Source organism: Myotis nattereri (assembly GCF_964212035.1).
Source record: "Myotis nattereri genome assembly, chromosome: 4".
Classification (NCBI taxonomy): Eukaryota; Metazoa; Chordata; class Mammalia; order Chiroptera; family Vespertilionidae; genus Myotis; species Myotis nattereri.
In genome coordinates, this window is record NC_138079.1 from 37,883,493 (window position 1) to 37,900,501 (window position 17,009).

Here is a 17,009-nt window from a genome sequence, read left to right on the forward strand (position 1 = left end):
TAGGTAATTTCAAGCAAGTTGTTTCTGCATCCGTGAAATGGAGATAACTCTTCTCAGAGTTGTGTGAGGCTTGAGATCGAGTGTGTAAATGCTTGGCACGGTGGCCGGCATGTAACTGTTTGTAGTGTTTAAAAAGGGAGCTCCCACCCTAACCGGTTTGGCTCAGTGGATAGAGCGTCAGCCTGTGGACTGAAAGGTCCCAGGTTCGATTTCGGCCAAGGGCATGTACCTTGGTTGCGGGCACATCCCCAGTAGGGGGTGTGCAAGAGGCAGCTGATCGATGTTTCTCTCTCATCGATGTTTCTAACTCTCTATTCCTCTCTCTTCCTCTGTAAAAAATCAATAAAATATATAAAATAATACTAATAATAAAAAGGGAGTTCCCATAGAAACTGACAGTTTCCCCTGCCCACACTGCTTGGTGAGTTCTCTGATGAGGAGGGAGAGCTGAGTGTTCTGTTTTCTGGCCGCTCTGTTGATGATAACAATACCTAATATTATGTAGAATGAACTGTGAGCCAGGCACATAAGTGTCGCACATATATTAACTCAACCCACACAACAACCTGATGAGGAAGGTGCTGTTTTTTTGGTCCCGTTTTACAGATGAAGAAACTGAGGCACAGAGCAGTTCACAAATTGGTGTCAGTTCCCAAAGATTGAAAGTGGGAGAGCTGGGCTTTGAATCCAGGTACCTGGCACCAGAAGCTGTGCTCTTGCCCACTAAAGTACATTTCCTCTTGGTCGAACTTTATTCTACAAAGAGCCTGATGCAGAATGGGCAACACGGCCTCTAACCTCCCACTTCCCCATGACACCCTTCCAGAACTAGTTTTTTTGAATAGGAAAGATGGAGAGGATAGGAAGATATCACCTGCCAGCAGATGGGCCGAGGGTCAGTAATCCTTTCTGAAGGAGTGAGGGTGAATCCAGCATCTGTGTCCCTGGGCTGAGGTTCCAGCCCAGAGGAGCCCCCCTGGCAGAGGGTATAGGATAGGCATTGACAATGGCAGCTTCCTTGCAAAATGTGGGTGTTTGCAAATAACTAACTCAGTTTTTTCAACATGTCTTTATTTGCTTAAATTAACAAAATATAGGCTACATGCTCTTTTCAGGTAAACTGCTTTTTTACTGAAGCAGAAAGCAATATTCACAACCTGATGCTACTATATACTTGGAGTTTTCATTTTTAAATAGCAAGCCAGAATTCTGTACAAAATCAACATTTGGCGTAATGTTGTCCAAATATGTGAAGGATTTTAAATGTTAGCTCCGTTACATTTTGTTCCAGCAAAGCAGACAAAGATCATGATTCAAAACACGATGTTAATATTTTATTAGATGCCTTGGGGCTTAATAAATACAGTATGCACATCGGGCTTTCTCACGTAGCTACTCAAATGCAAATATACCAGTTATCCTTGCGGGGTTATGAAAGGTCAGCCTCAGTCTCATGGCCAGTGGGGAGTCAAATTTTTTTAAAAAGAAAGAATAAAAGATTTAAAAGGCAATAAGAGGAGGTAGTGATAAGCCTGAATGGAAAGGATAAAGAAAAATATGCCACTTGGCTGGTCAGTAGTTTGGTTCAGAGTGACAGTGGTCAAAAGCCTGGAAAGCATCTGGCAGTGACCTATTTTCAGAGTGCTGCAATGTGATGAATGTCATGCTGTCCTGGCCCTGGAGTGCTGGTCACCCTGGGTGATTTCATCCCTGAGGTTCTCTGAGGATGGACTCGGAGGCTCTCCTATGGGTTTTCATTCTGATTAATTAGCTCCCTTAGGCAGGGTTGGCTAACTCTCTCCTGAGCTCTGCACTAGGCATTGGTGTCCCTGGAATTTATTACCCAAACTGGGACAATGTTCAGAGTTTAGGCCACACTACTGGTAATTACCCTGGAACAATAGGTATAAACCAGGGTTGTCTGAGGCAAACCAGGTGCTGGTCACTCAAAAACATACAAAACCAACATTTTAACCTTGGTTCTCAGAAGGCCATTGTATACTAACCATGGGGTTAGATCTAATTAAATATCTATACTCAGAGTCAAGAACTATACACAGGCTTTAGAATACTCTCCATTACAACTTTATACTACTTTCCTCAGACCTCTTTCTCCCTTCAAATGAAATTTTACTGAGAAATCTAACATATACAACAGATGAAATCTGAACCACTCTGAGTGACATGGGCCTGAGGGCCGAGACCCTCTTCTCCCTAGCAGCCCTGGAGGGGCTCCTCAATAGACCATGTGAAAACCACTCTCCTGGACCTTACTCTCTCCATCTCAACATTCCCTTGTTCCTCAAGCATTCCCACATGACCCATTTTGGTCAGAGAGGACTAGAGCTTGCTATTCTAGATTCCCTGGTTCCTTTTCCAGCTAGCCAGACCCAGAACAAACTGGAAGTCTGCAGCCCTCATAGTAGCTCCTCCACACACAACTGCTGAAAGAGTAAGTATGGACCGGGACCCTAAGAGCCGGGGACCTCACAGACCTCATGGTCCGCCTCCTGGGTGAGTTCATCAGGGCATCAATGAGCCATATTAATAATGAGTGGAAAGCAAGTTGCCCCCTGAGGACTTGGGGCAGATTCTTGGCCCAGAGTTGTGTTTGTCACTGCAGAAACCACATCACCCATCAGCATCCCTTTGCAGGTGCTCTGACCTAAGGACATGGGTGGCAGCAGGAAACCTAAGCAGCTTTGACACTGGGTGGTGGTGGGGCTGAAGAGAGGAGCTTTAGGCACAGTGGCAGGAGAAATGCATCAGGAATTGACAAAGCACCCGGGTAAGTGATGAGAACGAGATGAGGCTGATGGGGAAGCACCGTGGCCAAGAGGAAAAGCTAGCACCCAGCAGTCAGAGATGGGCCAGGTCTTCTAAGGAAATGTATCGGGAACTTTGAGAGGAGAGGAAGCAAAATAATAAACAGTACCTAGCTCTACAAATAAGAGTTGAAACTACCAACCTAGAGGCAGTTTTTACATAAACACAGACACAGTACCAGCGGGTTCCTGCGTATGGTCAGTTACACATAAGTGACATCCTGTCTGCACTGCGTTACTCGGGTGCGGTGCCTAAGGGAAGCCTACCTACGGGCTCAGCCCACCCATTCTAATCATCGGCAGTCACTGGAATCACGATTCAAGCATCTAGGAAGACGTGATTAGTCACTATAAGCTGGCTATGTACTTTAAAACATATTAAGTGACCATAAACATCTCAGGTATCATCTTGAAATATAGACAGCATGTGTTCATACTGTGTGTGTCCCTTACTGAACAGGTGAAAAGCCCAAGTCAGCAGTATGATTTCGAGGTCTCCTGCTCTCTCTCTCCTAATGAGTCTGAAGCCAGACACAGAAATATTTATGGAGTCCCTGGGAGGGGGTCCTGGGAGTCACTATTTTAGCCCAGTCAGTGTTTCTCAACCCTGGCTGCACGGAAGAATCATGGGGCAATTTAGAAAATAACCGAAGCAGGGCTCCACTCAGGCCAATTCAATCAGAGTCTCAGAGGCTGAGGACCCACATGAGGTATTGTTAAAAGGGCTCCCCGAGCTGATTCTAATGTGCAGGCGCATTGAGAACACAGCCCAGCCTCTCCCCTACTGGTGATTAGCTGCGGGTTATTCTAATTCTCCAAACAAGTCAGACCTTGGGTTTCAGGGAGAAGCCTTCCCCTACTGCCCCCGCTCTAGCCCCAAGGAGAAGCCAGCTGCTGACAGAGTGACAACTCCTCTTGCAGCTGCGTTAGCAAGGGCTCCAGGAGGGAGCTCCAGTCCGGACGCAGGCGCGAGCACTGGGTGTCATCTGCAAATCCGCTCCTAAGGCCGCACCAATGAAGGGGGCTGGAGCCCAGCAAGGCGGACCCAGGCAGGAACCTAAGCATGGCTGGGCTTTCCTTAGTCAAAATTATTCATTTTCTCTTGAAACTTTGTCTTATTTCTGCAATGACTATATGAGAACACTCCTTTTCAATAACTCCTGTATCATTTCTGGTATTTTTGTTTTTTTGTTCGTTTGTTTTTTTAATAAAAGCAACTTTTATATATACAACTACTCATATTTTCATCTATCTGAAAAAAATATTGTAACTTTCACACATTCAACTAAACAGTCATTAATTAGGAATCATGTCAAGCACCATAGTTTTGCCACTTGAAAGAAATTTACCTTGTATTGTATAGTAGTCAAAGAAAAGTAGGATTTCTATAAGCACCTCAGCATCGGCCTACAATCAGATGCCTAGAAGAATGTGCGCAGCGTCTCGCATTGGAGAGGCAGACATAACACCGGAGAGACGTTAAAAATCAAGGGCCCGGAATGACCCGAGAAGCATTTCCCTGGCTGAGGACGCCCCGCTCACGAGTCTGAGCCATCTGCGAAGATGCGAGCCAGTCGCCAGTCGCCCGCGAATGACAGCTCATGCAGAAAGCTATATTTGAACTGCCTGCTTCTCATTTTCCAAGTGTAATTCTAAAACTCTCCACTTAGATACCTAAAAGCACTGCTTGTTTTTCCATTTTCCTCTCCAGTAGTTCTTTTAAACTCTCATCTCTGTGCTTGAAGTACAAGTAATCAGAAAAGGAGGCCCCCCGCCGCGCGCTCTGCAGCGCCCTGAGGCTGGGACGCTCCTCTCTGCGGGCGCCATCTCTCTCCTGGCCGCCCTCTGCCCCATGGCTGTCCTTGCTCTTCTCCTGGCGTCCTTCCTTCTGCACGGCCTCCTCCTCCTCCTCCTCCTCCTCCTCCTCCTCCTCCTCCTCCTCCTCCTCCTCCTCCTTCTCTTCTTCCTCGCAGGCTTCCTGGGGCGCCCGGGGGGCCGGCTCGGGCTTGGTGGAGAGATCCCGGGGCACGCAGCGCTGCCTGCTCCGCGGGGCCGGGCCTGGGCTGTCCCGCTCCACCTCGCAGCAGTGGTCCTCATCCTCCTCTTCGTGGCAGGAGCTGCCCCTGGCTCTCTCCCCGTCAGACTGGAAGGCCCGGCGCTTCTGGGACAGGTCGAAGGGCTCCTCCTGCTCCAGACTCCTCAGGACCCCCGCCTGCGCCAGGGCGAGTCTCCCCCTTCCAAAACCTGTGAGAGCAGAGGCAGCCTTCAGGCCCTGGAAAAGCCTTTGGAAAGGGGTGGCTGGTGGTACCCAGGGCCGTTCAGTGTAGCTTGATTTTACAGTTTAAGAATAGATAAACACCCAGAAAGAATCTACATGGGGGTGACCCCTCTAAGGTGAATTTGGCAACAGGCACCAAAAGCTAAAAACAAGCCTTGCTCACACTTAGCAATTACTGAGAATTTAAACTATGCAAATTTGCAGGTGAACAAGTCTGTGTGTGAGTGTGCTCATCACCACATTTTTAATAATGAAACTGTGGCGACAATGTATCTACTTAATGGTGGAGGTTTGTTTAAATAAATAATAGTGCATCCACACAATTAACTGTGTGTGGGAGATGTAGAGACCTAATAACATAAAGAGGTATTCTCTATATATTTTAAGTATAAAACATATATACTTATTATGTATATTTATAGTGTAGACCCGGTTCACTCATTCCCTCTTCCTGTCTCTGTCTTTTAAAAAAAAGGATGTCAACAATCTAAAAAATGAGGTGATTTTTGACATTTTTTCTTTTTATTTCTAATGGTGTGTTTTTTTTTTCCAGCAAGCATTTATTTTACTATAAGAAAAAAGATAAAACAATAATAAAGATATTTCCACCATGAAAAAAAAAAAGATATCCCATAAAGAGGTCCCCTGGGGGCCCCAGAGCCCTTCTGTCCAACTACAAGTGTCCCTGCTATCAGGTACAGTGATGTGAGAGGGTCTCACTGTTTTAGTTTAGTTTAAGGACTCTAGACACACACTTCCCAGGAGCCAACAGGCCGTGGCAGGGCTCCACCTGATTTGAGGAACAGGTGGGGGCGGCTGGAGAGGCGAACTGGGAGGGATGGGCCTGGGCTGCAGCCAGAGCGGTCGGCATTGCAGGAGGACCAGGCTTCTGGGTGAGGAGACACAAAGGAAGCTGATGTCCAGCGCTGCCAGCCTCAAGATGCCCTCAGGCAAGGAAGCTGTCTATAGCTTTAATCTTGTTGGGGGCACAGGGAGGGTCTTTTTGATCTGGGCCTTGGATTTTGAGCCATTTCAAACAGTGGAATGAAAAATTACTTTGTAGATGAAAACATTAAAATAGTTGCAAGTCTGTTAAAAGTTTTCAAAGCAGCTCTGTGATATATAGTGATGTTCTTTATTTTTCCAGAATGATAGAGTTGTCAGGTGCCTGCCAGGCTTCTGAGTGTCCATAGGGACAAGCTGTGGTGAGCAGGTTAGGCGTTCAGGTGCAGGCCTGTCTCATCATGGCCTTCTACGTCTCAGCCCTGGCGACTGAACACACTTCACCCGTTCTGGAAAAATCCAGGCCTAACTTGGGAAGCCGCTCAGGCAACCAGAGACGTGAAGAATAATTCAGGTGAAAAACATGGTTAGGGTGGAGAAATTGCTTTTGCTTTTTAACCAGAATTTTTCAGGGCTTTTGCACCAACTCTAGGCCTTGCTTTATGGCCACAGTTCCCTGTCGCCCAGGAGTCAGGGCCACATTGTAAAAATCTGAAAATCACAATCATTCTGTTGTGTGCTCCTTGTTTATGAATATGTGTGCCTATCTGACCATCTCTTTTGGAAAAGGGTGGGAGGAAGAGCAAACACAAATGAGTCACCTGTGTTTTCACCTGGTGTGGTGAGCACTGGCTTGACTCAGAAATTCTTGAATTGGAACCCCAGTTCTGCCTTCAGACTTGATGTTTGACCTTGAGCAGTTCATATCACACCCCCCGGCCTTGGCCTCCTCTTGTATAACATGAGAACAACGCAGTCTACTTTGTGGAATTGTGGGAATGAGCTCTGTGCTTTGATCATACTAGTGACCAGAAAAGAGCGGCCAGCTAACACCATGTAAGTTACCTCTATGTATGTTTTCTCTCCCTACACGCAGACCTCCCAGAGGACAAAGCTGGTCTCCGTCCCTCACTGCTGCCGCGGCTCAGAGCACATGCCTAGGATGGACTGCACTTACTGCCTATTGAAAGACTGCCTGGTTAGGTGACCAAGGAGCAACCTGCCAAGTTCGGCAGATCTGGAACATGAACTCTGGGGGCCCTGGGACTGACAAACAAGGCGATAACTTTCCATTCATTCAGTCAGGACTCAGGGAGGGAGACATAGCTCCCACTGAGCAGGAGAACTGCCCTTGAGCCTGTCTGGTCCTGAACAGGTAAGAGGAGGCTCCTGCCTGCTACAGACAGACCTCTGCTGACAACAGAGCTTGCAGACCTGTTTTCCCAAAAGGGGAGAAAAACCGCATGCCCTTTAACAGCCGTGTGGCGAAGCGTACACAAGACAGGCTTTAGAGTCAGAAAGGTCGGTGTTCAAATCCTGGCTCTGCCAGTTTTCAGTTGACCAACTTCTGGCAAATTAATGTTGGGAAGCCTCAGTTCCCCCATCTGTAAAACGGGGACAACGGAAGTCCCTCCAGCCTGAAGCTGGCATCATTACACTGTTCCAGTTGTCTTTCTAGACTTCATTTGTACTTGCTGCCTTCAGATCTTAGCATTTTATTTGTTATCATAACATTGCCAGCTTGCTCCTGCTACCCTGCTGTAGTCTTGAAAGTTACACTCCCTTTTTCAATCATAAGAATAAAGCGAAGCCCCCTGTAAACAAGGTCACTGCCCATTGTTACCCACTGGCCTCACAGGCATGGGGGCTTCATGGCAGATTAATACCTTGAGAATGGAGGCCCCGCTCCATGACACCGTGCTTGACTTTCATGTGGCGCGTCAGGTTCCCCTTCAGGGTGAATTTGCTGGGGCAGTAGAGACACTTGAAGGGTTTGCTGTCAGAGTGCAGGTGCATGTGGCCCATCAGGTTGTGCATCCGGTTGAACTCCTTCCCACACAGCTGTCGGAGACAGTGACAAGGAGAACACAGGTTACTTGCAGGCAGGGGACCCCGCCCCGGTGAACCCACAGCCAGACCCCTGTGAGGCCCTTTGCTTGAATCTGGGCATTTCAAGTGGCTTGCAAAGAAAATGTCCCCGTGGAAGTCAAGGAGGGGGTGGATTGTGCCCAGGCGCAGAGGCGCAGCAGGTAGGGGTGGTCTCTTGAGATTTTGTTCCTGGGGTAAAGGATTTAAAACTCGAGGTAAAAATCTCAAAGCTATTAAAGCTTCTTTTGCACCTTTTGAAAAGGAGAAAAGCTGATCTGAAAAGCAATTGCTCAAAGTGTGCTTCACTTGAATAATAACGATACAGTTACTTGCTTAATATTTATGGAGCATTTGCAATATGGAAGGCACTATCGCCAGTCTGCCATGGAATGTCACACTTAATTTTCACATCAGTCCTATGAGGTGGGTACTGTTGTCACCCCCATTTTACAGATGGACAAACTGAGGGATTAAGATTGGCCAAGGCACACAGCTAGTGGGTGCTGGTGTTGGGATAATGAACTCAGGCCATTGGACACCAGAGGCCACGTGGTCAGCCACCACACCATACTTTTCTAATTTTTAAATGTGCTAATTATTGGAATGAATTTCAAAGTCAAAAGGAAGATGGAGACATGTAAAGGAAGGATTGTCTTTTCTCTGGGTAGAGGTTTGAAGTACTGAAAATATTATCTCAGGTATTAAAGAGGTAAACATGTTTTATTCATTTTTTTTCTTTGTCATTTCTCTTTATTTCCATTAAAGTGCAAATGCATGATGGACCACAACAGTGGTTCTCCAACTTCTTTCAGAAGAGACACTGTCTCTTCCAAGGCACTGTTTGCAGGTGGGGAGAGTGTGCTTTGCTCGCTCTTGTTGTCCCCAAGCCTGAGCAAGGCAGGGTTTGGAGATTCCAGCCCTTCCTTGGGTGTGCTTGGACACAGTGTCAAGGGAGGAACATTCCCTGGCCCACCCCAACCTCAGAAGCCAGTACGGAGTGAGAGATACCACGGGGAGAGGACTGGGAGTACAGCGTCCTCTAAAGCTGACATCAGTTTTCCTCTCTTCCTGAGAGGGATTTTCAGGGCCATTGTCGGGGATTCTGGATTGACTTCTTGTTAAGGAAGGCAACGTTTTCCTCGTGTGGCTATGGAGGTGAGAGTTGAGCTAGCCTTGGCAGAATGGGCAGACCTAACAAATGGTGACCTTGAGAGATTAGCTCAAAAGAATGCTGGATGGTAGGAGGAAGCCAGCCTGGGGTTATAAATTCGTCACAGATAATCCACACATGGATAATGAATGGTTGGTTCTGTATTTTTAAATGATTCATATTTGGGAGTTTTAAGTACTTTTTCCCTTTTTACTTACTTACTAGCAAAGATAAATTCCCACACTCAGTACTCAGAGTATGTGCACACCACATTCATTTGGAAATGGTGACCCAAGAAGGGAAAGATTGAGAGAGTTGGTCTAATTTCAACATCTTCAGGAGCCCTACATGTGGGATGGATATTTGCTTACTTTTATTTTCAATAGAGACAATGTATTAAGATATTATCAACCTAAGTTTTGCACATGTGTGCAAGTTCTGGAAACCTTTTGTGATCTATTTATTAGCTTAGTTTATGCAGTTCTCCGTTCTGGCTACAGGAAAACAAAAGCTTTGAATCTAAAGATTCTGCATTAGATATTCAAGTCATGGTCATTTTAGAAAAAGTATATTTCATTTGGTTCCTAATTATTTGGCATGATGCTGCAGCAGAAGACTCATAAACAGCAAAATTAGCTCTACCTCCTTCCCCCTCCCCGCTGCCCAACAAGAAGACATGCAGGGAGAGAGGAGCTGGAGGCTGGAGGATCAGTTGGGCTACTGTGCTAGTCCAAGCCTAAATGGGTCTCATGGTCCTGCAGGCCAACCCAAGATGGGTGCCTTCTGCACTTGGATCCCATGAAGGGCAAAATTCCACTGTTAGTTATTATCTATGGTTGCCGAGATATTAGAAGCTGGACTTCTGAAAGGGTCTTATAGAAGAGATGGGATTTTAGCCTAACCTTGAAGAATGTGTAGAGTACCCTTTTGGGGGGTTTGTTTTGCCACAAGAATAGTCTTTTCATTAAACATGTTTAGATATCGCCCTCAATCTTAGGCACAGGCAAGGTCACTGTCACTGCTGTGATAATGATCAATCACTGTTGCTGCCACAACTGCTATAACGTTAGGGTCAGAGAAGACCCTGCACTTCACCTGCCCCAAGGTCCCACCTCTCTTCCCCTCACCCCTCTCCCCCGACACACAGAGGTGTGCATACATCACAATGGCTACCACGGGGCATTTCCTAGAATCTTCCTCGGCCTTAGACAAGCAACATGTTATGATCCTTTATCAAAGCCCAGTGTGTGTTTTTCTATTCTAATGTTTCTTTTCTGACTCAATTCATTCACGACTAAACTTCCTGGGACATTTCAATGCTACGTGGGGACATTGGGACATTGATATTGTCCTCTGAAGTCAAGGCCTATGGCCTCAGGGAAGGTCCACTGTGGGACATGACTGGGAAGCTATATTTTCTGATGTGTAATTGGTAAAGGAGACTGCTTGCTGTGCTATTGGTAAAAATTAATTTTTATTTACCAGAGTTATCCTTCATGGTTTATGTAGCTTACTGGGCCGCCAACGGAGAGCTCTCCCAGGCTGAGTGGAGGTATGTGAACTCTGAAAGATGCCGAAAGCACCTTCAGAAGTGCTAGGGCTACCTTCCTTGTCTTTGTGGCTAACCTCAGTGTCCAGCAAAGGGGGACCAGAGATAGAAGACTGGGTCCATTAAAGATGGTGCTGTGGTTTGAGATATGAGCTCCAAGCATAGTCCCTGTGGCAGAGGAAGGAAGTTAGACTAGAAGGAAGAAGTCGGGGTGAGAGGGAGCACCAGAACCCTAGTTTCTTCTTCTGAGAAAAGCAGCCGTCAATGTCAATGCCCCCTTTCATCACAGCAGGAGAGGCTACGAGTTTGCTCAAGGCAATACTTGCTGCATCATCTCCCGCCCAGGTCTGCGAAGATTCAGATACGGGCAGGCATTGGAGGGGGACGCTGCTGGAGTGGAGAGGACAGCGTTCCTCTTGCAGGTGGTCATCTCAACCGCGCACCCCTCTTAAACTCCCAGTTCTCTAATGAGGGATATTAGTGAGCCTGATATGAAGTCTCAGCTTTGCCATCAATGCCCACACTTATACCTACTTGTCAAGAAGTAGGTGGACCTCAACATTTAATAGAAAATTGGAACAAATGTTTTAAACTGTCCTTTAATAGTGGGTTGCATGGGTCATTAGGCTTTGAGAGGGCAGAGCAGAGAGGTGATGGTGAGACCTCAGAGGGGTAGAGAATAAGCTCTCCATTTTCTCTTCCCTAAAATGTCGATGATAGTAATAGTTTTTTATAAAGATCAAATGAGACAATTCATGTAAAGGGTTTGGCAAATAGAGCTTAATAAATATGAGTTTTTATTACTATCATTATTGTGTACTATGCTCTTATATTCCAGAAATAGGAAGATCTTTGAAGATGGGGGTGCTGTCTTTTTAAAGCAAATTATTTGCAGGGAATACTGAAGGAAGTGAGGGATCCTTTGTGTAAATACCTGCCAGGTTACCTGAAGCATAACAGAGATGGAGGCAGTTGTGCCTGACCCAGCACTGGGAAATGTGGATGGAAAGAGAAGATTCCTTTAGACTGCAGGTTTTGGGGGAACCCAGTATCTGGCTCCCTGATCCTCAGCCCGCTAAACAGCTGACAGGAGCCCTGTTCCTCATCTTCATAGGAGTTCCGAATTCCAGCTCCCCAGTGCCTCTTCCCTCCCTGACCCAGGGCCTGGAGATGCCTCAGGCAACTTCCCATGAGTCCCAGCGGTGATGCTGACTGCCCAGGCTGCTGTGTGCAGCGGGGCAGGGGCTGGGCGGGGGCCAGAGGCCCACGAAGCCAAGAAGAGCCACCCTGCTTTGTGCCAACCAGCCTGTGTGAGCCTAAGGACTGGGATGCGCCAGGAAGCCTGTGTTTTCCTATTCTGGGAGAAAAGGTCAAAGAGCTGCAGCCTGCAGCCCAGGAGAATGGCCTCCGCTAAGCTGCCCTTCCCTTACATTCTTTTCTCTCTCTCTCTTTTAATAAGAAGGGTGTTCCTTTCCTCAAAGGGAGAGAGAGGGAGGGAGGGAGAGAGAGACTGTAAACTGTCCAAAAGGGCCGTGAGAAAACAGGAAGCTTTGAAAAGTACAAGAGAAAGCAAGATGAAATCTATTTGCAGGCCGGCCCCTGGGGACATGTGAGGCATTGTTAAGCAGGCAGTTCATACAGCTATATCCTTCCTTCTGCCGAGGAGGGCTTTGCTGCCAAAAGGCTGCTATCTGGTCACTGCCTTAACCCCCTCCATGCCAGCCTGAGAGCCTTGGTTCCAAGTACTGAGCCCCTAAAAGTCCCCACATGGTTTCTCCCCCATGGGGCATCCAAGGGCCGGAAGGGGAGATGGGGCCTGTTTGGCAGAGGTGGTGGGGACCCTTTTCAAGGAGACCTCATCCTCTTCTAGCGGCTCTGCCCTTGGCCTTCAGGCATCTGCACCAGACCAGGCTGCAGATGACCTGGTGATTCATAACTTAGGCAGCTCCCGCTTCACCCATCTCAAAGGAGAATGTGTCCCGGAAATTCTGGATGGCTGCTTTTCCTGGACAGGTTTCCCAAAGACGGCAGCTGGTTCTTTGCTTTTATGGAGTGTGGCCGCTACAAGGATAGCATCCAAGTCGACCCCCGCGTGCTTACGCAGAATCTGGGAAGCATCTTTCTGAAACAAGCTTAAGTGCACAGGCGCAGGTCTCTGGACCAGCTCCAGCTGGCTCCAAGAGCTAGGAGTCCAGGAGCCGAGCCAATAGCAAAAGAGCCCAGAAGGGCAGTAATTTCTTTTTATAAGGAAAGAAAAAGAAACAGAATGGAAACCTTTCTTCTCCTCTAATTTTCCATTCTATTGTTACTGCTTAATCCCACCGTGAGCGAGCTTTGCTGCTTGCTGAGGACAGCTGTTTCCACTGAGCACGGACTGAAGAGAACCAGTTCATATTGCAACAGGGGGAGGGGTTTATTTTAGGAAGGATTTTTAGTGGGGAGAGTTCCCAAGAAATTAGAATCTGTTACTTAAAGACTCTCCTTTTTTCTTTTTTTTCATGGTGGGGGTAAAGGAGACAGAGCTCCCGCTCAGAGTATGGCAGGAGCAAGGCCTGCCCTTCTCCGCTACCCTCCCCCTCCAGCCATGCCAATCCTGTGAAGGAAATGCCTGCCCTGTCACCATGAGCAAGCCTTGGTTTAGTTGCCTGGCCCTGTTCTCCACCATCACTATGTAGCCTGCCAGCCACTTCTCTCCGAAGGCTCTGGATTACACAGCAATGAGCAAATGGCCCTCCATTCCTTTCCCAACTCTCAAATCCCCAACAAGCTCCACCCAGGGCCAGACTGCCAAGAATCCGGCACAACATGGATGGGAATCAAAGTCCGCAGGACACCCTCTCAAGGTGATCCATTTCACCGTGGCATCTGGAGCTAGTTTTCCAACACACAGAGGCCCATTACATAGCCTGTGAACTCAGACAGGCTCTGAAATGCCTTTGAAGTGAGGAGGGTGATAGTAGGAAGGGGACACTGGGCAGGGTGGCACTTTGCAGGGAGATGGGAACAAATAGAGGAAGAACCTGTGGTATGTTTCTGGCACTTTCCAGAAGACAGAGAGCTCTTATTCAAGGTGACTGACACCTGTTCTTGTTTTAGAAAAGTCTAAGAATGGAGAAGGGCCACCTGCGTTTGATTTTTTAAAAAATTCCCCTTTAATATCCAATTCTTTTTGTTCTAATGATACTAGTATATGCACTCTTCTAGGCCTCCTGACCTACAGCTGCTGAGAGACCTAGGTCCCAGGAAGAAGTGACCCTGAAGATACCATCCCAGTTCCTGCTCCAGGCCCATCTCCCCTTGGAGAGTATAAACTGTGTTTCAGAGCTGGCATTTTAGGCTACAAGTCCCCCTCTCATGGTGTGACCAGATATCCAGAGCCTAATGCACACTCAAAGAGAAGTCGAGTTGAGTTTCTGAGCCATAAAGTTAGCCATCAGACACCTATGTGTGGTGCCCTATCACTGGGGAAGAGGGAGCAGTTGTTTATGAAGGGAGGCCTGAAACATCAAGCCAGGCTGGCTCAATGCATCACTGGGCCCTTCTTATACTTGCATTGTACAGTCTTCTATGAACTGGTACCAGAGAGAACCCTCTAAATCCTTAGATACCACCAGGGCCATGAAATCCTCCAGGCCCCTCTGAGGCCCCTGATATAAAGAAATAGGACTGTCTCTGTGGCCCTAAATCACACATAGCCTGCAAGCCCTTCTCCTGTTTTGGCTCTGCCCCCTGACATATCCCTCTGTTTCAGAGACGTTTTCTTCCTGGTTTAACCACTACTTCTGGACCTGAATTGATGAGGTGGAGGTGGGAGTTGGTTGGACTGGACAGGTATAAAATTTTAGGGAACTATGCAATGGCTAATTATGCAATGGCTCCGTTCATATTGTAACAACTTTATGTGCTCTCTACCACCAGTTGATAAGATAAAAAATATAGAAAGTGCTTGAAGTCCAAGAGTAAATTCAACACAGGAATGAAGCGTGGAAAAGAGCTCCTGTTTGCACCTCCATTGTAGAAGACAGGAAACCCTGGCAGGCAGAAACAGCTCTATTAAAAGTGCAGGGGTCAAAGGGCTTAGTGAAGTGGGTAGGAAATCAAAGAAGTGCCTAGAGAGAGAGAGGAGTTGGTCTATGGTGTCCACTGGCTCACGCAGGAAGGCGTGCAGCCTAGGCTGTCACACAGGACCCCAAACTCAGAAGGGTCCTGAGTTCTGCATAATGCTCTGTTTTTACTATCTTAAATTCTTCCTAACATTTGAACAAAGGGCCTCACATGTTCCTTTTGTACCAGGTCCTACATGCAGCTTCCTCCCTGTCCAGCTCAGATGACTCAAGATGGACATAAATTGACTTTCAAACTTCTAGAACTTGAAGAAAAGGAGGGGAAACACAAGTGGGTGGCAGGAAAAGGGCTGGAGGGAGAAATCTCCCTCCCCCACCTCCGGAGAATGCCCACACAGGTCTAGGGAAGCTCTGGTTCCTGACCCCTCTCACCCTGTCCAGGAGTGGCCAACACAGGAAAGAACTTGGCTTCACAGGGGGTTCCTTCAAGTGGGGAGACATGCTGCAGGGGCATGAATGCACGAACAGCCCCTGGAAGCAGAACACCCTACTTCAGAAATAGGAATCGACTGAGAATATCATTTGGACCGCATCAGACATGCAGTAACAGAGAGAAGAGAAACTTCCATTTCCAACAGAAAAGCTTAGCATTAGCTGAACATGGTGATTTCCCTCTTCTTCCCCTCAGCTCCCTCCTCAAGACGTGCATTCAATGACACATGCTGGTACATTCCTTGGATGAAACTACCCAATCCTGAGCAAGACTTTTCCTCTTAGAAGTGAAGAGCAACAATGTTGGGAGGGGACAGCCTGGGAAGCCCAAGCATTTCTGAGTGACACCACCAGTGCCTTGGGTTTTACAAATCTTCAGCTCACACATTATCTCAGCTGATGAAATAAAAATCCAAGCAAGTTAATGTGACACAGAGACTTTAACAAAGGTGCTCCAGGTCCTTAGGGATAAGTGCGAAATGCTTCAGATGACTGTGCTCACACTCATTCCTCGGCCCAAGCAAGCATTTCTGAGGTCATCTGAGGGCTAGCCTCAGAATATCTGTCATCCTCTCTGGAAGACCTGCCTTCAAGTTATGCCACTTAGCCCAAGTATCAGGAGGGCAGGAGGGGAGGGGTGAGATGGGAGTGGGGGCAGTGCTAGAAGCTTCTCTGACTCCTTTCTGTATCCTACTCATTGGCTTGTACAGGGAAGAGGGCCACACTGGATTGCTCCTTTCTAGAACAGGAGCTCTCCACATCCCTTCATCCTTGAACCACCTCATTCCCCAAGTGGTCCTTCCACCCTCAGACCTTCCTCTACTGGTGCCTTTACTCCCAGGAACTGATTCCGCAGTGAGACAAGCAGGGCCAAGCTGAGGATTGGTGTGAGCATAGGTGTGGTGGAAAGAGAGAAAGAGCAGCAGATGAGCCTGGGGTTGGCCATGGACTTACTCTGAGTTTCTGTGGTCCTGATGAAATGGAATAGAGGGTTCCCTGGAGACTCTTCCCCATTGGGCGTTTGCACAACCCTCAGAGTCCCCCCTTTCCACACTCTCCCAGGGCCCCCTGCCCACCTTGCATTTGAAAGGCTTCACGTCAGAGTGGACGATCATGTGTGCCTTGAGGGTCTGTTTCTGCACAAAACTCTTGTAACAGAGGTGACACTGGTAGGCGCGGATGTTGGTGTGGATCAGCACGTGTCTCTTCATGTTGGCCAACAGGGTGAACTCCCGCCCGCAAATCCCACACTTGTGCTCCTTCACACCCTGCAGGGAGGCAAGATTCAAAACAACTGTGGTTAGCAGGTACCCTGCTTTCATCTGGGTTGTAGTCTTCGTTTTCCTTTCTGCTGCATAAATCCATGATGAACTTGTTGGTAGATATTTAGTTCCGAATGGTGCGGCTTTAGCCTTGTTAAATTGCTATTTTCCTGAAAAATGTTGATTACATAATCTTTTTCTTCTCCAAAAACCATAAACTACATAAAGTTAGAGAAAAGGAAAGCTAATACTTTTGTTGTTCCTGCTGCTGCTGGGGTTAATGCTATAGTAACAGTTCTTGGGGATTAACGGGATTTTGGTAAGAGCACTGTGGAATGATATTCGAAATGAATCTATAATCCTGCTTTCATGATAATGAGAAAAATACCTCCCAAACTGATAATATCATTTCCCATATCTTGAGTTCTTATTAATGGACTTGAAAATCCCAGAAGAACAACTTATATCCACACTTCCATAAAGTACAACTTGATAATCACCTCTTGAGATGGTCCCCT

The 17,009-nt window shown here is 47.3% G+C and overlaps 1 protein-coding gene across 2 annotated transcripts in view; it reads right to left on the reverse strand.

The window, feature by feature from the left end:
* Window positions 1–1,066: 1,066 nt before the first annotated feature.
* ZNF366 (zinc finger protein 366) overlaps window positions 1,067–17,009 on the reverse strand; it is a gene marked incomplete at its 5' end in the record, with an annotated part of 61,962 nt that continues 46,019 nt past the window's right edge. For both annotated transcript variants that reach the window (XM_081088580.1, XM_081088579.1), the window contains 3 exons: window positions 1,067–5,069; window positions 7,773–7,947; window positions 16,306–16,497. In XM_081088580.1, the coding sequence (XP_080944706.1) occupies window positions 4,492–5,069; window positions 7,773–7,947; window positions 16,306–16,497 (945 nt within the window). In that variant the 3' untranslated portion in view covers window positions 1,067–4,491. The remainder of the gene's footprint in view (window positions 5,070–7,772; window positions 7,948–16,305; window positions 16,498–17,009) is intronic.